General features: G+C 45.5%; 1 protein-coding gene across 2 annotated transcripts in view; it reads left to right on the top strand.

The window, feature by feature from the left end:
* Nucleotides 1-20962, top strand: part of PINX1 (PIN2 (TERF1) interacting telomerase inhibitor 1) — a 59925-nt gene extending 38963 nt beyond the window's left edge. For both annotated transcript variants that reach the window (XM_066314614.1, XM_066314615.1), the window contains exon 7: nucleotides 19810-20962. In XM_066314614.1, coding sequence (XP_066170711.1) covers nucleotides 19810-20400 — 591 coding nt within the window. In that variant the 3' untranslated portion in view covers nucleotides 20401-20962. The remainder of the gene's footprint in view (nucleotides 1-19809) is intronic.
* Nucleotides 20963-21260: the final 298 nt, after the last annotated feature.

Below are 21260 nucleotides of genomic sequence, written 5' to 3'. Positions count from 1 at the left end.
TCTCTGAAAAATTATTTATTGCTCTGACATTGGCAGGCCTTGCTGAGGCAAGTCTCATCTGCTTCGTATGTTCACTTGGAGACCTCACCAAGGCTGAAGAAACAGCGATGATCTCATCCTTTCCCTTTGTTTCAGGATGCACAGCAGTTCCTCCAGAATGATTGATTTGTTGTGGGTTTTTTTTTTTTGTTTTTTTTAACAGTCACTTCAAATAAATGTGAGAGCTGGAGGAATTAAGAGCATTAAATCTCGGAAGGTTTTCAGCTCTAGGCTGGGAATTGAGGTTTACTACAGTCCTTAATCTCAGCCCGTGGTCACATAACTTTGATAAAGGCTGGCTTTGAGAGGAAAACCAGCAAACTTTTATCTCTTCCCTCCTCCCCATCTGATATTCCTGTCCCAGCAAACCTCAAATAACTTCCCAAATGCAGCTCAGGCAGTGCAGAGCAGCTCTAGGACCCTTCAGCAGGGGGATGAATGGGATCCCTGGAGTCCTGTGATTAATCCCATAACAATCCAAGTTTCCTTGTTCTCTTCCAGTCCCTGTGAATCAGATGCAAATTACACCGGTGAGGTTGGCTAATCTGTCATCAATAACAGGCTCTCAGCTGCCTCTGCAGGCTTGTGGTATTTCCAAAATCATCCTCAAACCTTTATATTGTTGTTCTTTCACGACTTTCAGCTCTCCAGGATTCACATTATTGTCAGCTCTTCTTTAAAGACAAAGCACAACTTCTGGGGAATGTTGTAAAAGCTTTTCCTAAAGTGGCATGAATCTGAGACAGTCTTAAATTTGCTGAGATTAAGGGTTTTCTGCAGCCTTCAGACTAGTGATGGGCTAACCTAAATTTGGAATTCAAAATCCAAATATAGGGATGCTGAGATTTCTGAGAAGCAGAGGAGCTAGAGCTGGGAGTTCAGCTCCCAGTTTACACCCACATCCCCTCTTCTCCAAGGCAGGAAAACTGGGAACTGCTCTGAGCACAGGGTGTGAAGATCCCAGTCTGGGAGGGAACATTCGTGTACACAGCTCACCCTTCCCCTGGACTTGGCAAAATGAGCTCAGCTTCCTCCCTCTGAATCACTTTTGCCTTCTGCACTAGCACAAAGTTGCCTTGGTTGGGTGCTGAACTGGGGTAGAAGATGCAGAGGCAGAAATTTAGATGGTAATTAGAGTTATGGATGGTTTAGGTTGGAAAGGACTTTAAAGATGATTTAATTCCAACCCCCTGCCATGGGCAGGGACACCTTCCACTATCCCAGGTTGCTCCAAGCCCTATCCAGTAACTCTTGTGTAAGAAATTTACCATCTGCTGTTGAGCCTGAAGAAGAATTCAAGTAGCTGTTGGTTCTGCAAAAATTTCTGTCCTCTTAGAAGGATCCTGTCCTGCAACTGGAATTTATCCCCATCACTTGGCCACTGCCTGATAGGCCACGTTACCCAGCAATTCCTGTTGGATGTTGCAGAGGCTGTCACTCATCTCTGGAGCTGCCCAGCAGCTTGGTAGGAGCCGTTGTTAACGTGAGTCCCATCAGCTTTTCCGTGCCCCGGGACATTTGGGAAGCGAATCCCACCACCTGCCAGGGATTTCAGGGCTGTCAGTAAATTCCATAGTTCCTTGAGAAATGTTGCCATGGAAGGTGGCCTTTTATTCCTGTTTGTGCTGGCCCGTCTGCATGAGTGTCAATAGCAGCATCAGACTGGGCAAAATGAAACCTGTCAGTAGCTGCCTCCCGATGTTAACATTGGCAGCAGCTCCTCGGAACTGTTGCAGGGAAGTAGCTCCAGTGGCCAAATTCTTTCAGAATTCAGATATTACCTGTTTGAATGGTTAACTCCTTCAGGAGAGCTCTCAACCCATTTCCAAGATGCTGTCCAGGTTTCTTTACATAGGAGATAATTTAGGAGGGGGTCTAAGAGCTCATCAAATCCATCACCTTTTTTTTCCAAGAGGGATCAGCTCTGCTCACATGAGTCTTGACAGATGTATTCAAAAATCCCACTGTAGCTGGTGCTCTTTTACATCAACCCCACAGGCTCTGCGCAGGCTGTTATGTGTCTCACGAAACATGGAAAGGCTTCTCCAGCTCTTTAAAAAATGCATCTCTGTTGCTTCTGTTTACAATCATTATTTCTTTACCACAGGGAGCAGAACATGGAGGTGAGACCATCATTCTCTCCCAATCTTTGACATTCATGTTGCTCCAGGAATGATAATCCCCAAATCATGCATTCCTGCCTGTGTCCCTGGTTAAGGCTCTAATAGCTACTGGCACTCCAGGCAGAGATGAGGCTGGCAGATTTTCAGGTTTTCTCAATCATCAGGGCTAAATTACCATTTTTCTCCTTACAGCGAGTATAACCTGACCAGCCCTCAGTGTGAATCATGGCAGGCTCAGATCTGTAGTTTGGCATCTTAGCCATTATTGTGACCCTGAACCAGCAGATTGTTGCTGTGCCTGACCTTTCGTCTGAGCATATTTTAGGGAGTTAAACCGGAAAAGACATTTAATATTGTTTAGAAAGTGTGTGTGGGAAGGGGGGAGAAGATGGGTAGGGCAGGTTGAAAGATGAAGGTGCTGGAGCGCCAGGAACAGCTGAGGGAGCTGGGAAATGGGCTCAGAATGCAGAAAAGGACGCCCAGAGGGGACCCTGTGGCTCTGCACAACTCCCTGAAAACAGATTGTAGCCACGTGGGGGTCAGGCTCTTCTCCCAGGGAACAAGAACCAGGATCAGAGGAAGTGGATCCTCCACAGAAGTAAATTCCCTCCCAAACTCTTCTTGGAAGTGAATGAGCAACCCCCCTTTGAATTTCTGGAGACAGTCTCAGGAACCCTTCCCATTCCAGCCATATGGACTAGACTGAACCAGATCTGGCTCCTTCCACCCTTCCAGTCAATTTTTAATTCCCAAATGTGGCTTTTCAGAGGATGTCAAACAGGTGCCTTCACTTCCACGTTGGGAAAGCAGTGATGCCTGGCTGTGCTGGGTGGGTTTTGCAACAATTACACTGCTATTAATTGAAACCCAGCTTGAATACACACACACACACAAAACTTGTACCAAGAATTCCCAGAGCAGCGTCCCATGGTGAGCTCCCTCTGAGCCCAAGCAGAGAGATAAATCCAAATTTGTGCTTTTTAACTCCTACAGATGTGCAGCAAACGAGGGGAAGACTATTAAGGAATGAAGAATGTGGTCTCTCTCCAGAGAGTTTAATCTGTCCTGGTGACTCCAGGCTTAGCAGGAGATACAAATGGTTCTGTTTCGCTGCTTTGTTTTAATGTTGATTTGTTTGTAGTCTGCCCGAGGTACTAATTGGTGTTTTACAAGTAAAAATACAAAGGTGTCTGCCCTGAAGAACTCACTAACAAAAAGCACTTCAACACCGTGTTAATGACAGTCAGATTTTCTGCCTAATGAACCAATCGCTTTGATAAAATCTCTACCTCCTGGTGAATTCCCTGCTTTGATTTTCCCCTCGACTCCCATCTCCTTTTACACCTCACTTTGTATTCTTTTTTCCCCTCTGCTTTAAATTTTGGGGGCGGTTCGAGCTCTAATCAACATTTTACAGTGCAGCTCCTGGAAAGAAAGTGAATCACGTCTTTCATTAGGAGCAAACAACGCCGGGCTGATGTTGCAACTGTGGATATTTCAGCTGAGAAAGTGGAAGCCCCTGGCCTGGCACTGGATTTTAAGAGGGATGGTGGCCTGTCATTAGCTTTTAATCCCTTCAACATGCTGCGGTCCCTAACAGGTTGTAACATGGATGTCAGTGCCTGCATTTGCAATGCTCATACCCGGGATAATAATTGAACAATTCCTCCTCTTCAGCGCTGCATTGGCTTCTTACCACCTATGACTTAGCACGGATTCTTGCGTTTTCTTTTTCTTCAGGAGGTGTTGATTGCTGCAAAAATAGTCATGTTAATGGTTGCCATCGGCACCTTACTCTCACCGCTTCCATTTGGATGTTGTTGCCACTTTTCCAGAGGTGATTTCCTCTCGGGAAAAGGGTCTGTGCCTGCTTCTTGTCTGCTTCAGCACAAAATATTATTCTAAATGGTCTTTGGTGGTCATTTATACTGTTGTTCTTGTTTCTTATTGAGCCTCGTTTCCACCTTAAATCAACACCTCCTTTTAGCACAAGTCTTGTTTGCATGAAGGAGGTGAGAGAAACGTCTGAGAAACCATATTTGGGGTTGTTGGAATTCATGGTAAATAGTTCTGGCACACTTGATTTTGGGGAGCCTTGGACCAATCAGCATTATAAGGCTTTCATTTTAACCTCTATCTGTGTGATATACTGCTTTCTAAATTGTCCAACTACTTTTGGATGTGATATTTTAGACATGCAGAAGCAGCAATAACAGGCTGGATGAAATACATCCTGACTTTCTAATTTTGTACTATTTCATAGTAGGTTCTATTTTACCCAAATGCATTTCTTTTTATTTATCAACACCAAATTATTTTGGGTTTATCTCAACTACTTTAAGGTCTGCTTCATTTTTAGCCTGGCCTCCAGGTTAGCTAAAGAATAGATGATTTTTATTATTTTTTTTTTTCAACAGTCACCATCCTTGGAAGTGTTTGGAAGATGCGGATGTGGTAATTGAGGATATGATTTCTGGGCAAACATAGTGGTGATGCTGGATTGACTTTTTCAACCTTAATGATTGCATGATTCTGTGATTTTTTTTGGTCTTTTCTGTCATCTCTCACTGATTTGAGGCCCAATCCACAGGCAGACAGCAGCCTCACAAATATAAAGTTTCTATTCTTTGTGAAAAGAAATGGTTGCATGGAAAGGAAAGACAAATTGTTTTCCCAGGCAGGGTCAACTGTGTCATTCAACATCAGAGAATCCACATGGAGGAAAGGTATTAAAAACTCCATAACCACAGTTACAGCTTCTATCAGAACCTGTTAGAAGCTTTATTAGGTCCAGGGTCATCCAGCCACAATATCCAAAGCCACAGGAAGTGGAGCTGCTTTGCTTAGAGTTACCACAACCAACTTCTTCTAAATGAAAAATGAAGCTCCCACCTCGGAGTAGCCGTGACTTTCACCTGTGCTTGGAATGACTTCTTGGAGAACTCTGTGGCTCCACCCTCTTGCTTTTCTCAGGGCATGAAGTGTGGGGTAATGAAGGGAATGAACCTGGGCTGGCATTGCTCAGTCACTGCAGGGATTTGAGATGGGGTGACTTATTTGGTGGTGGAGGGACCACCCAGCTCTGGAGGCAGCAGGAGGGAAACCCGATGGATAAAACAGGACAGTGAAGGATTAACTGGAAGGAGGCAAAGCAAAATTAACAAGCAGATTTATGGTGGATTTTAGAGTGTAACTGGGGGTAAGCAACATCTCTTGAAGCTTCTGTGCTCCTGCTAAATGTGGGGCCACCCAGGTCTGCTGGATCAGGGGACACTCCCCATGCCTGGAAGTGTCTAGGTCAGGTTGGACGGGGCTTGGAGGGACTTGGGATAGTGGGAGGTGACCCTGCCCGTGGTCCTTCAAGTCCTTCCAACCCAGACCATTCTGTGAGTCTTTATTTCCCTTTTCTCTACACTGTTGTAATGCTCAGCATCAAGCAAAAATTTCTTTGCTGTTTGGCAACTCTCTGATTTTTCCTCTGCTTCAGGACACTTAGGACTTCTTGGGAAGCTCTTCTGAGCCTTCCATTATGGATTTGAGACTCCAGCCAATATCACTTCCCACAGCTGAGGAATGGGAGGAGGCTGGGGACAGCCAGCTCTGTGCTGGGCTGATACATCAGGAGGATGCAGCCAGATAGGGGTCTGGCTCTTCTCCCAGTGACAGAACCAGAGGAAATGGCCTCAAACTGCACCAGGGAAGGTTTAGATCAGGTATTAGGAAAAATTTCTTCATGGGAAGGGTTGTCCAGCCCTGGCACAACTGCCCAGGACAGTGGTGGAGTTCCCATCCCTGAAGGGATTTAAAAGCTGTGTGCATGTGACACTTGGGGACATGGCTCAATGGTGGCCTTGGCAGTGCTGGGGGATGGTTGGACTTGGTGATCTCAAAGGGCTTTTCCAACCTCAAGAATTCCACAGCTCGGTTTTCCTTTGCTTACCTGCAGACAGCAGAGCATTAGGAGCAAATGAGACGTTGGGAACAAATTGGTCTTCCCTTTAATCTGCCATTTCCTCTTCAGTCTTCATTTTGCTGCTTATTCCTGGAGCAGTCTGCTGCTGGGCTGTGATAAGCATCCCATTCCCACTCCTTTTCCAGAGCTCTTGTGCCAGGAGACATTCCAGCTTGGAACGAGTGCGCTGCCTGCAGGATCAGCTACCTGGCAATTATTTGTATTGTTTTGTACTCACTCAGGGCTTTAACCTGCAATTCCCTTGGGGCAAAGGTTCTGTGTTTTGTGTGGTTTACTGGGCAACCACAGAGCTCTTCATTCACCTCAGGGCATTACACAAAGTGTTAATAATAAAATTTCCTAGGAAATCTATCTGGAATTGCAGGCACGGGGATTTTCTCTTTTTTTTTGCTTTTCTGTGGAATCTTTATGCAGTTCCATAAAGCTCACACTTGGTGTAATGAAAGACAAGTGTGGCTTTGTAACTCAACCAGGTCAAAACCAGGGATGCAGTCATCACCAAAACAATGAAAAAAGAAAGGGAAAGCACCTCTGCTCTGGAGCCAGGCTGGGAGAGCTGGGAGTGATCACCTGGGGAAGGGAAGGCTCCAGGGAGAGCTCAGAGCCCCTTCCAGTGCCTAAAGGGGCTCCAGGAGAGCTGGAGAGGGACTTGGGATAAGGGATGGAGGGACAGGACACAGGGAATGGCTTCCCACTGCCAGAGGGCAGGGATGGATGAGATATTGGGAAGGAATTGTTCCCTGTGAGGGTGGTGAGGCCCTGGCACAGGTTTCCCAGAGAAGCTGTGGCTGCCCCTGGATCCCTGGAAGTGTCCAAGGCCCAGCTGGACAGGGCTTGGAGCAGCCTGGGACAGTGGAAGGTGTCTCTGCCCATGGCAGGGGGTGGAACTGGATGAGCTTTGGGTTCCCCTCCAACCCAAACTATTCTGTGATTCCATAAAAAGCAGTGCAGAAACTCAAAGGTCGGCCGTGGAAAGCAGCCCAAAGGCAAAGAAGTCCAAGGATGGGTTTGAAGGTGGAAAATGAGGCTCTTCACTCCCAGGAGAGGAATTTAGTGTAAATCCAAGGGCAGGCTGGACAGATATGGATGTGAAATAAAAATGAATCAAATGTTTTAACCTTTAATGCTTGAGAGATCAGGACTAGATTGCCCATGAGCAGAAAAGCTGAGACGAGATCCTGACTGTGAGGCTACAAAGTGTCTCAACATTATAGGATCAAACAATCACAGAAGGGTTAGGGTTAGAAGGGTCCTTAAAGATCCATCCTTAAAAAAGCCATGCTGTGGCTTTTTTATCAGTTTTGAAGGACAAGACCTCTCCTCTTGGACATTTTAATTTTTCTTTGCCACTGAAACACGCCTGGGAAATGTCTATCCCATAGATGCTGATCTGAGCTGTTCTCTCCTCAAATGACCTAAGGTTAAACCAGGTGAGTTGTTCTGCAGGTTGGCAGAGCCAAAGTTGTTCCAGGGATGGCGGATTTCACAAAGTGACCACGAGGATGCTTTGTCCCAGGTCACAGCAGACGTGCTGTGTCTTGCTCAGGTTGCAGGGCTGGGTGAGACATTCTGGCACTCTCATGCTCCAGGGATTATCCATAAATTAGTGCAAACTGCTGCATTACGGCTTTTCCAGCTGCTTTGTGGCTGAAATGTGCTGTTCACTGTCCTGTTCTCAATGGGGATCACCTCAGTTTGGTGTTTCAGGACGGGATCAGTGGTGGATGGATCTAAAATCAAAATTTCAGAATCATCATTGTTGACCTACTCAAGGCTGTGAAATGTGGAGGTTTAACCACATACTTTCTTCCCCTCTTTCCTCAACATTACTCCTTCTATGTACGTTCCAAATGCCATCTTTCTCCTTCCCAAAAACCTCTCCAAACTCGTAATTTATCTTTTTCTTCCTTTTTCTTCATCCTCCTTTATGCTTGCTTGGCTCCTCAGCAGAATTCTGCTTCAGTCTGATTAGAAACCTTTGTCTAAAACCTAAATTAGAAACCTTTGTCTAATTGCTTTGGCACCTTATTTTTCAGTATTGAAGGGATACCCAGGACTCATAACACTTCCTAGGAAGTGTGCAGGAGCCTGGAAGAGCTGTCTTTACAGTAGGAAGCCTCAGGAACTGGAAATATTTTATTTGCTGCTGAAATAAGAGCGAGTTTTTAGGCTTTCCCTGATAACTGTTACTGTCGGGGGGGTTTCCTCACCCGAGCTTTAGGTGGTTTAAAGTCCTTGGCCCTCTAAAAAGCCCCGAGTCGCGTCCGTGTAAAAAAGCAGAGTCCTCAAGGTTTGTTTTCAGGTTTCTCGTGTTGTTTATTATCTGGTATCTCAAAATTTTCTCTGCTCCCAGCCGAGGTCCGGACAGCAGCTGAGACACGAGGCGACTGCCCCACAGATGGGATGTCCCCTAACATTTATACAGATAATTACGTACTAGTTATTTACTATTTTGTGCCAATGCCCAGTGCCCACACCAGAAGTGACATTCTACTTCGGTCCAATCTACTCTAACTACTTTGTGCCATCACCGCCCCAAAAAATGGAGGACGAGGAAGAAGGAGAAGTACATAAGGTACCACCCAAATTCCACCATCTTGTCCCCATTTACTTCTATTCTAAAAATTCTAAAACTATTGAATTCTACATCATCTACTGTGCTAGACTACAATTTTCACATCCTGGAGGTTTGTAATTACTTCTGCAATGTTGAAAGCTTTTCCCATGGATCAAAATCAAACCCGGTGTTTTCCTGGGCTCTGTGCCAAGGTCTCCGAGCCCCTGGACCGGCTCCACACCCCCCTGTCCAGGGCTCAAACTCCTTTCCTCAGGTCCTGGCCATCCAAGGGGATGTCCTGGACTCCAACAGTTACCATTCCGTACTGGCTGTTGTGGGATGTGTGGGATGGAAACTCAAGTATAGGTTCTGCCCTTGTCTCCTCCAGCAGTTTTTTCATCCTAAATGATGTCATTAGGTTAGTGTTGCATCTTGCTCGTGGTTACAGTCATCCTGTCTTTCCTTCCTTTGGTGCTCCCGTTGCCAGAGTTAATTTAGAACCAAATTATGAGCCTTTCACCTCCAATTCTGAGATTTATTGTAGTGTTCTCTGTGTAAATACTCACAACTGGTCATGTTAATGAGCGGGGAGAAGCAGCAAAGCCTGGAAATCCAAATAAAGTCAGAACATCTTATGTCTTCTTTAAAGCACAGCGTTCACCTTTGCTTTTGTGCTGCCTTGGAGGAGAATCTGTGCCTCCAGGAACTTGGAAGCTGCGAGTGAGCACGGAACAATGCAAGTCTCTGCAGAAATGGGGCTGTGATAACTTGGCTTTTTTTGGCCTACATTTCTCAGTGGTTATTATTTGTTAATTATGTTGTAGAGTGCTCACAAGTGGGCTAATTGCTTCCCCAGAGAGCTTGCAAGGGAATGATGGACAGAACAAGGGCAGGATGTTACACATCTCAGACAGCGAGAGGGTAAGGTAGGACACGGGCAAGATGGGTAGGGAAACACTTGGAGCAGCATTTTGGAGCTGAGAGGAGAGGAGTTGGGTTGGTTTTTGGAGGATGAGTCCCGGTTGGAATTGATCTGAAGAGCGGATTGTCAGAAGAGTTGTTTAAGGAAGCATTGAAACTAAAGGCAGAAATGAAGAAGAAATGCAAGAATTTATGACAAAAAAGGTTGCAGAGAGGTTATACCTGGCTGGGTTGTGGTCACTGGGCTGTGCTGTGTGAATCCTTGAAAACAAGGTTATGATCCTTATGAATTGTGGGCACACTGTATGAATGGCATTCCTTAAAAAATAAATCCCATTCCTCAGACAAACTCTTTTCTTCAGACCCTTACAGATGGGAGAGAAGGAAAAAAATGTGCATACACAGTCCTGCTGTTGTATTTCAAGTTTAATTCTCATTCTTGCTGTTTGTGTTTCTGCATCTGTCTTCTGGCCTGCACAGGAGGGCCCTGCTGGTATTTATGGTATTTCTGGTCCTGCCCCAAATCGTGAAGTTCTGATTCATTTCCCTGTTCCTCTGAGTCCCTCTTTGCACCTGCCTAGAGGAAAGGAACCCACCCTGAGGAAGGCACACTAAAAAGTGACAACAAAGTGACACAAAGTATTTCTCAGGGGCTCCTGGGTCTCTGCTGGTGCTGAAAAACAGGAAACGTCTGTCCCCTTGCCCAGAGGTCTGAGCTGGTGGATCAGCTCTCCCCCAAACCACCCTCTCAGATCAGAGGAATGGAAGAGGCTCAAGTGTTGATCTTCCTTTTGAGAAGCATTTTCTGAGGGGAAGGGGAAAGGAGCAAAGCTTTGGTGTAAATTACCTGCTTTGAATACTCCTGGAAGCTCTTCATTTGTACACAGATCTGCTTTTCTCCATTTGTTACTAGAAAAGAGCCAGAAGAGGAGTTTGATACAGGCAGGTGTTGTTTTCAGATTTCGAAGCACACGTGGTTTCCTCTGCCAGAAGCCAAAGCTGTGATGCTGTGACTGTGCTTCCTCTTGGAATTACTACCAGAACTCCTTTCTCTCCTCTGGGTGCTTGCACTGGTTTTTATTTCATTCTTTCTTTCGGCATCTCAAATCTTGAGAGCCCTCATTGATACCTTTCCTTGTATTCACAACCTTCCTGGCCAAAGCCACTTGTTACTTCTTTTGGGGTTCTTCTGTATCTGTGGAGCACAGGAAGAAATCCTGAACTCGAGAATTAGCGAGGGTTTGGTCTCCTGAATCCTTAATAGCAGCTGCCCATTCCACACACGTTACAAAGGGATAATAAAAAGTGCCCAAGGAGTGACAGGACGTGTGGAGAAGGCTTGGATTTCTTCTGAGCGTGGCACAGTACCCGCAGTCTTGAGGACAGGAATGACTGTCCAGGACTTTTGAAGACTTTTTAGACATTTAGAGTCTGGATTTAGGATTAACAAAACAATCTGCACTGATTTGCTTCCTGGGCTGATCCCCAGTGTGGGCAGCAGGGGAGAGAAGGATTCTGCCCCTCTCAGGTGAGACCCCACCTGCAGAGCTGCCTCCAGCCCTGGGGCCAACAGCAGAAGGACATGGATCTGCTGGAGCAAATTCAGAGGCCACAGAGATGTTCCATGGGCTGTAGCACCTGGAGCCAGGCTGAGAGAGCTGGGGGTGTTCACCTGGAGAAGAGAAGGCTCCAGGGAGAGCTCAGAGCCCCTTCCAGAGCCTAAAGGGGCTCCAGGAGAGCTGGAGAGGGACTGGGGACAAGAGGTGGAGGGACAGGACACAGGGAATGGCTTCCCACTGCCAGAGGGCAGGGATAGATGGGATATTGGGAAAGAATTCCTGGCTGTGAGGGTGCTGAGGCCCTGGCACAGGTTTCCCAGAGAAGCTGTGGCTGCCCCTGGATCCCTGGAATGTCCAAGGCCAGGTTGGATGGGGCTTGGGGCAGTCTGGGATAGTGGGAGGTGTCCCTGCCATGGCAGTGGGTGGGACTGGATGAGCTTTAAAGTCCCTCCAAACCAAACCATTCCATGTTTTTTTCTCCTGCCCACTCCTTTAAAATCCAGTATCTGAGACTCCTGGTGATTTGATTCCTCACAGATCTGTCACAGAAGTGCTGCTGGGTCAGGTCTCTGTTCAGTGTCCCAGCCCCAGGTGCAGGTGAGTTGAATTCCAGGGTTATTTCCATCCTTGTTTATCTGGGATACCCTGTGAAGGATCTCAAGGCACCTTACAAACACTTCATGAAACTCTTAGCTCTGCTGTGAGTTTCATGCAGTTGATCAGGCATGTTCTGTGCTTTGATAACCTGTGCCAGAGCTGCAGGGAATAACTTCTCCAGGGTTTCCCACCAGCTGGGAAGAGAACTTGGGAAACGTGACCTTCCCAGTCCTGTGCTCGTTTTGCTGGACTGTACTTCCTCTGTTATTCAAGGTGAGAACAGAACAGTTAGAATTGATTTAGGTGCTTTTTGGGAAGATGAAGTCACTGTGTTTGCATCTCTGCATCGTGCCAATAGAGAGATCCTAGGGGAAATCTCTTCCTTTAGTTTTGTTTATATCCAGTCTAAGGCACAGATGTAATTTGCAGGGAAATGCGAAGGAAGAGGGGTTGTGCTGGCCTCAGCAGAGGAGCTGGAGTGGAATGAGATGTCACAGGGATATCTAAGTGTCTCTCAAGATACGAAATGGATTTTCTCTGCCATGTGCTGAGTTTTTTTAACTTTTTCCTTATGTGCCTTCAGCCTTCTGCACCTCTTGGGAGTTACCCCACGGTGTGTATTCCCCCTTAGCCTCAGCTCCTGGATTTTACTCGCTGCCTTTGTTGTGCAAAAGCTTAAATAAATCCAGGGGTTTTTCCTGAAAAGTGTAAGAACAGTAGGAGGAAGTGTGTGTGTGTGCCCTGTGGGACACAGTGCCGGGATTCCCAAGCTGCCCTTGGAAATACAGGTGCTGTGGCCTGACCAGGATCTGCTCAGGACAGCTGGAATGAATCCCCAGGACTATCGTTGCAATCAAGTCCCTGGCCAAAATTTAATCCGTTGCACTTTTGCAACCCTGTTGTTTCCTGTTCCTCTGGTGTTTGCAGGCTGGAGGCAAAACCTGGCTGAGTGTCACAGCTCTATTGTGCAGCTCCTGTTTCACTGATGGGATCAGGCTGGGCTCCAGCTCATCCTACACCCCTGGAAATGGATTGTTTGTATCACACAAAAATGGCATTTTGCATACCCAGAGCATTCAACAAGACAGATGGGGGCTTTCTGTTGTGTGAATTGTAAGAGTGAATGAAAATTGCTAAACTTGGCCACCTGCTGAGGTACAGCATGAGCTTTTGACAAAAATATAAAATAGAAGGACGAGACAAGCTGGGAGAATTTGGATGTGGTTTTAATAGAAATGCATCACTATGGAATTTAAAACTGAAATAAAAACAGAATCAGCAAATACAATGTAAATGAAAAGCAAGCACCTGTAGATTGCTGCAGTAGGGTGAAATGGATGCTGTTATGTGGTGATAAAACCTCCTCATTAGGATGTGGTGCCATATCCAAGGCCAGGCTGGATGGAGCTTGGAGCAGCCTAGGATAGTGGAAGGTATCCCTGCCCTTGGCAAGGGGTGGAATGGGATTAGCTTTCAAATCGCTTCCCACCCAAACCATTCCATGAGTCTGTAATCAGAATAGGGATATCCTGAAGGATGGTAAAACCTCTATCTTTGGAGGTTCCCATGACTCCACTAAAAAAAGTGGAGCTGGTCTAGCACTTACAGTAGTTCTGCTCCAGAGGTCAGTGAATCTATTAATAACCTCCAGATTATTTTAGGCATAGATTTACTATAATAAAATTCCTTGGCCTTTTGATTGCTGGAGAAACAATCTGCTCTTTTGTAGTTGCAAGTGTAGCAAAAATGGATCTTCATAATTCCATGGAAAAACATTCTGTATTTTAAAACATTTTTCCTTGTCCCCTTTCCATTAATTACTTCCTCACCTCTCTTCTTGTCCTTGCTGGGTTAGAGACAGCTGGTGGCTCATGTGGAGTGTAGAAGTTAATATCAACTGCAAGACAGCAGCTGATGTTTCAATATATTCTGGCACAGAATTTATTTTAACAGAGTCAAACAGGAAAGTGCTTCTCTGTAGTAATTGGAACTGGTCCTTTTAACAAGTATCATGTCATCCAGGTATTGGGCATGCAGGGTTTTCATTCCATTTCTCATCAGGGGATTCATCATTCTATTAGTACTCAGGCTGAAGAGCAGTAAAATTAAACCTTCCTATGTGGTGTGTCCTGGTGATTACACCACCATGGCCAACAAAAACTAGAAGTTGCAGGTGGCCTGAATTTTTACCATTCTTGTCCAGGTTCAGCATCCCTGCTTCTCATCTCTTTTATTAAACCCTCATTGGTTTTAACAGGCTGCCCATGGAAGTGGTGGAATCATCATTTTAAATTCCAGGAGGGATTAAAAGCTGTGTGGAGCTGGCACGTGGGGACATGGGTTGGTGATGGCCTTGGCAGTACTGGGGAATTTTTGGACTCAGTGGTCTGAGAGCACTTTTCCAACCTTAACAATTCTGTGATCACCAGGAGGTCAAATTGTATCCCTGTTTAGGTTTTTGAAGCATTGCAGGACTGAAAAATGCTGCTGGTGTCCACATCCCACATTTTCCATTCCAAGCAAGGATTAACTCCCCCTAACACTTCCCTGGTAGTTGTCTGAGTTGCTTTCAGTGGTTGAGACTCCCAGTGGTTGTTGAGGCTTCACAAAGATACTGATTTCTCCTACTGGCAAAGGTTTCCTGTGGATTATTTCCATCTGCTGCTCATCCTTTTCCTCATGAACACCAGGGAAATTGTCCCATTTTCCCTTTGCATCAGCCCTTTCTGTACTGGGGGTCTGTTCTCATCAGCTCTTCGCAAGATGCTGTCTGCAATAAACGCAATTTTAATCAGGTAAATTAAAAGCATTAGAGCCTCCTGGGTACCTGTTCTGATGCCAGAATTGACTGCAGAATTGATGGTATGTGGCCTTATTTATGCATGTATTTATTTTAATCCTGCTTAAACTCATCAGGCTACAGGTCTTTGTTCACCCTCTCGCCCATTTGATCCCAATCCAAATGTTAATGCTCGCACTTAACTTGAAGTTGTCAACTCCTTAAAGCAGGACTCTGTCATCGTTGATGTCTGCAGAGCTCCAGAGTGACTCTTCAGGAATTATCTGCAGACATTCCTGGGATGGAAAGATACAGGGATGCCCTCAGCTCTTGCCTGGCCAAATTTTGTGCACTGCGTGGGGGGTCCTACCAACCTCTTGGAGAGGATCTGAAGCAGCAGGAACAGAACAGGATTATTTTAATCCTATTGTTACAGTTTCTCAGCAAGAAAGTTGGTAAGAAAGGCAGAACAGGTGTGGCTGCATTTTAAAGCTAAGAATGATCCCGTGTTTTCCATGGAACTCAGGCTCCATGTGCTTCTCCATCCAGCTCACTTTCTGTCATTTAAGTGAGAACCTACTGAAATAGTTTAGCTTTTTTCTGCCTTTTTCTGCCTTCTGGACTTTGCCTTTTGTGTAGTTTTTGTGAATCAGATTTCACAGAAGTGTTGTGAATTAGTACCAACAAAACAAAGTCATGGTGAAATTACTGGCCTTAAGTAATAGTAGTGCATATGTAGCAGATAGAGATGGTATAAGAGATTCTTTTATTCCCCTATTTTAAGATTTTAAGTGCTACAAAGGAAATACTTGCATTTTGAAGAGGAGGAAACTTCTCTGAATTAATCCAGGCTGCTTCTGTTGCTCCTGTATGTTGCCAGACCCCTTTGCTCTGTGCATGGGCATCTCACTTTTCCTCCCAGGGTAACATGCAGGTGCAGTTCTTATTTTTGAATATTAATGATAATAATCCCAGAATAGTTTGGATTGGAAGGGACCCTAAAGCTCATCTCATTCCCCCCTCTGCCATGGGCAGGGACACCTTTCACTAGACCAGGCTGGTTTTCAAACCCATTTGATTTCGTGAGTTGTCCAAATCCTTCCCACTTTGGACTCCTTCTCTTGCCAAACTGTTTTCACTGATGTGAATTCCTTCCATAATTGACCATAACTCCTTGTTTTTTCCTTTCACTAAATAACTGAAAGGTGCTCTGAGAGTGGGATGCCCTAGAGATGCAATCCTGATCCTGCAGGATTCAAGGGAACCAGGATTTCCCTCTGTAAGTTTAGTGAACTCCCTTAATGATTTAATCAGCAAGCAAAGAAAGGCAGAGAAAAACACGGTGGTACATGGAGTGCTTTATGTCCTTTAGGTTATTTTCCATACATTTCACTAATTACATCAACAGATGATATTTACAGGGGACTTCTCCCTGTAATTGACCTTCATCTCTTCCTGTGCACTTCCCAACCTCTCCTTGAATTTTCCTATTGTTTCCTCTTACTCATTCCACGTTTAACACCACATTTCAAGCAGTCCTTTTCTTTTGCTTGGGAACATCCTACCAATTCCCTGTTCCCAGTTCCTTCTAACTTCATCTCCTCAGCTCAATTTTGTGGGCGATTTTGGAACTCATGGTATGGACAAACATCTTCTCCAAAGCCCAGTCTGCAGGTTTCCCTCCAGTTACAGCACAATTCCTCTTCCCTTTTACCTGATCATCAATTCTCTGGAACAAGAATATTTCTTTCTGTCTTTTATCTGGTCTTTCAGAAACTGCAGCAGCACAATCCGCTTTTAGGGATATCTGCTTTATATATTTTTTTAAATGCTTCTCTGTGTTGGGCCATGCAGGGGAGGAATTACATAAACTGTCAGGGGTTAGAGAAAACCTCTGGTTAGAGTTCAGCAGTGTTCCCATGGCTACTGGGACAGGTACACCACAGAAGCAGGAATACCTTGGCATTGCCAGCAGCCCTTCCAAGTGATTTATGGTTTTACATAAGCTTTTCCTAAACCCAGAGGTTTTCTAGGGGTGGCACCTCTTTGCTTGTCTCCATGCCCTGTTAGTTCTGTGCTCAGTGGCCCATGGTTATTAAAATTCTTATCAATAAAGGAGGTTATGAGCAGGGTTCTTATTTTCTAAACTCGAACATACCTTTGCAACTCCTCTGCTTAACCGAAGGAACATTTGTTTTTATGCCTAATGTACTTCACGAAAAGAAAGAAATGTGTAGAGTTCAAGTAATATTTGCCTTCAATTACAGTAATTAAGTTGTCAGGACTTGAAGTCAGCAAGGCAATGAGAAAATCCTTTCCTGGTTGGCCAGGGGGTAATGGGTGTTCTGGGCCCAAGTGTGTTTTACACATTGGGGTGGGGAGGGAAACGGTTCTGGCTGAAAACCTGGGACTCTGTTTGTCCTTTTGCAATCCAGGGTGTCAAAATCCTACTGTGGGGGAAGGAAAATGACCCTGCTTTCCTGAGCTTCAGCAGGGCCAGGGAAGTGATTGTCCCTCTGTGCTGGCACTGCTGGGGCACCTGCAGTCCTGGGGACACTTCTGGGACCCTCCCAACAAGAGACACCCTGGAGGGGCTGGAGCATGTCCAGGGAAGGGAATAGAGCTGGGGAAGGGGCTGGAGCACCAGGAGAGGCTGAGGGAGCTGGGAAAGGGGCTCAGCCTGGAGAAAAGGAGGCTCAGGGGAGACCTTGTGGCTCTGCACAACTCCCTGGCAGGAGGGGACAGCTGGGGAGGGTTGGGCTCTGCTCCCAGGGAACATGGATGGAGTGAGAGGAAATGGCTTCAAATTGCACCATGGCAGGTTCAGGTTGGACATCAGGAGGAATTTATTCATGGAGTTGTTAAACACTGGAAGGGGCTGCCCAGGGAGGTTTGGCATCCCCATCCCTGGAAGTGTCCAAGGAAGGCCTGCACATGGCACTCATGCTTTGGGCTGGGTGACAAGGATGGTCACAGGGTGGGCTTGATGGTGTTGTCCAACCTGAATTATCCTATCATGACATGAGATTCTCTGCTTGTTGGGTTAGGTATAATTAAAGACAGTTTTAATAAAAATACAGCTCAGCCCATTTAACCTGGGAATTCTGTTTTGTTAAACTTCTGCTGCAGCTCCCCTTTCAAATGTAACCTGTGTGGAGATGTGTGTGGATACATCCTGTTTTTCCCCGTGTTCCACATCCCTTTTCAGGCTTCTTTGCCAGAAGTCAAATAGTTTCAGTTACTTCATAACCCTTCAGGAACACTACAACATATCCCTACAAGAAAAGTCCCTAATTTTGATAAGTGCCCACACAAACATCATTGGAATCTCAAGTGCAGCCTTACTTTCGTTCCACTGGAATAGCTCTCTTGAAAGCAGATGGATGAGGAAATCACCACTCGTAATGCATCACTAATGACACCAATTTTTGCATTCCTGCTCATGGGAGTAAAGGTTATGGATGCAGAAGGAGCCAGACCTGGAAAACCTTTACTCACAAACCTTAATAAACCCCACTTCAGCCAGCAAGTTTAACGATGCCCTCAAGAGAGCCAGGTCCCTTATCTGCAGCATCATGCAATAACTATAAAGTGTTGAGATAAGTGGGGTGTTATCTCCCAGCTCTCTGCTGGCCTTTCCTGAGTATCAGCTTATGGCAGTGAAAGTGGCTGTGAAATCTGACTGCTCTGATTTGGGCAGGCAGGCTTCAGGATGTGTGGGCAGAGCAGATGCTCTTACCCATCCCTGCATTTATGAACAAGGAATTCTCTCTGACTGTAATCCCTGTGGATCCCCTTTCCTTCAGGAAGGTGTTGTAGGGCAGATGTTGGTGAGGATTCTACACCATCTTTTCCAACTTTTCCCATCTGGAGGGGGTACCTGGTTCCCCGTGGTGTGCACAAGGCTTAGAAAAAAAAACAATTAATCAGCTGAGGGAGCTGGGGAAGGAGCTCAGCCTGGGGAAAAGGAGGCCCGGGGGGACCTTGTGGCTCTGCACAACTCCCTGACAGGAGGGGAAAGGCTCTGCTCCCAGGGAACAGGGACAGGAGGAGAGGAAACAGCCTCAAACTGTGCCAGGGGAGAGTCAGGTTGGACACCAGGAGGGATTTCTCCATGGAAAGGGTGGTCAGGCATTGGAAGGAGCTGCCCAGGGAGGTTTGGAATCCCCATCCCTGGAGGTGTCCAAGGAGCAATGGATGTGGCACTCAGTGCTCTGGGCTGGTGTCAAGGTAGGATCAGTCACAGGTTGGGCTCGATGGTTTTGGAGCTCTTTTCCAATCTGAATGATTCAGTGATTCTGTGAAAATCTGGGACATTTCCAAGAGTCATTTGTGACTTCTGCCAAGCAAAAGGCTTTACCACAAAGGCTTTGAGTGCTTTGGTATGTATGTGAACAAGCCTTAATTTCAGCTCTCTGGTTTGTTTCTTTTGTAAATCTCAGATAATTTAACAAATTATACATTTCCATCTTGTGGCATTTGTTGCTTTCTCAGTCAGTTCTCTTTGCACCATCCATAACATCCAGCTCCAGAGCTACACTTTACTTTTAGTTTGATATTTCCTTTCTAGAAAGGAGATTCTTCACCTGCAGCTGGAGATGAGCAGCTCTTTATTTCATGTCTGCAGAAACCTTGTAAGATGTAACCTGTGATGTTGTTTGTGCCATCTGATAACGTGTGATCAAATGGAGTCTGTTTAAATAACAACATCCGAGACACCCTGACAGCGGAGCAGCTCCGAAACAAACATTCCCAAAGATCAGATAAGATGGAGGAGATGCCTCAGTGCTGGATTGCTCCCCTGGATCACAAGTTCTTTGCTGAAGAGTTATTCCAGGCATGGGATTTCCTTTGTGCCACGGGCTAATGGATTGTAGTGGATCATTTTTCATGCTGGTTTATGTCTTGCAGAGACATGTGCTTTGTAAAGTCAGTGTAATGCACTGAGTATGGCAGTGGTAGACATGAGTTATGTAGGAGGAGGTAAATTTAAGGAAATCAAAACAACTGAAAATAGTCTTGGTTTGTGTTCTCTTGCTGCCTTCCCTCCTTCCACCTCTTTTTCCTAAACCTGCAGCATCTTTCACATTAAGGGCTGCCTCACTTCCACGCAAATCTGTACTTGCACAGTTAATTTTCAAAGCACCACGTTGCTTTTCAGTATTTTCCTTATAAGTGTGTAAAAAAAAAACAAAAAACCTAGCATTATGTTTAAAGCCATGACTCCTGACTTACTTCTGCTCCTCTCTGTTCCCTTGCAGGAGGATATTGCTGATCCTGACTCCCAGGAAGAGAAGGAACCCAGCCCTGGAGATGGGTCCAATGCAGTGAAGAGTGTTCTCACTGTCCAGGAATACTTTGCCAAGCGCATGGCAAAGCTGAAGGGATCCCAGAAGGAGACAGAAACAAAGGTGGATCATTCCAGCCCAACAGCTGACGAAGCTGTGGAGCCTTCAGAAGAGCTGGAAACCAAAGTCAAAAAGAAAAAGAAGAAACAGAAGAGAGAGGATGAGGCAGAGAGGACAGAGGACTGTGAGAAACCAGGGAAAAAGCCAAAGACAGGGAGCTTGAGTGGAAAAGAACTGGGTGATCCACTAAATGAATGTCACAAAAGGAAAAAAAAGAGGAAACATAAAGAGGAGGACGAAGGAGAAGACATCAGTTGTGATGAAAATACAGGCAACGGAGAAACTTCTGTGGGAATGTCTGAGGGGGAGGAACTCAGCGCAGAGGAGCAGGAAGAAAAGCAGAAGAAACGCCACAAGAAGAAGCACAAAAAGCAAAAAGAGGAGACAGGGGAGTGTGGGGAAGGAGCACCCAGAAAGAAAAAGAAGCACTGCAAGAACATTTAACCCTTTCAGGCTTAAAGTCTGTCTTAGAGGAGGCTCTGTGTAAACACAGCACCAATCCAGGCTTGGACAGTGCTCCAGCTTCAGCAGGGACAGGCTGGATCTAAACACAGGCTGGATTTAAACACAGGCTGAATTTAAACACAAGGTGGATCTAAACACAGACTAGATCTAAACTCAGACTAGATCTAAACACAGGCTGGATCTAAACCCAGCTCTCCCAAGGGAAAACTTGGTGATGGGCCCACAGGAGCTCCAGTGCCACATTCAAAAGGGATCCACATGGAGGATTAACAACATCAAGACTTTGAAAGGCGGAGAATGACTTTCTGCTGCTTCACACTGACTGTGTTTTTCTCAATTCAGGAAGAAAAAATTAAAAATCACCCAAGTACTGCCTTTTTATTAAAATTGTTTTCACTTGTGAGAGCCCAGCTCTGCTTCTGGAAGCAGGGAGGGGTTTGCAAAACTGTCTGTCTTTTTTTCATTGGTTTTTGCAAAGTGGTGTCTAATTTTTACATTCATCTCTTTTTACATATAAAATGAATGTTGTTTCTACCCAAAATGCTTACTCTGATTAAAAGTTTGCTCCTGAGTGTCAGCACTAAAGGATGAAATAAAAAGACCTCCTTGTGCCTCCAAACCATTGTCACAGTTTTAACTTTGCAGCAAAGCTAAAGGAAATGTGCATTAACCTTACCATTTATTAACCATACCTAAATCTTTGATTTCCAGGCAATACTCAGGATCTCTTCACTGGTACCTCTGGAATGCAGAAAGGTGCCTTGGATAGAGCCTTTTTTTTTCCTGAAACTGGGAGACCAGTAGATTTTAAAAGCACAGTCAGATTGCTGTTGCCATTC

This window comes from Sylvia atricapilla, chromosome 3 (genome assembly GCF_009819655.1).
Source record: "Sylvia atricapilla isolate bSylAtr1 chromosome 3, bSylAtr1.pri, whole genome shotgun sequence".
Taxonomy (NCBI): Eukaryota; Metazoa; Chordata; class Aves; order Passeriformes; family Sylviidae; genus Sylvia; species Sylvia atricapilla.
Note: the sequence above shows the minus strand (reverse complement) of the source record. Positions and strands in the feature narration are given on the sequence as shown.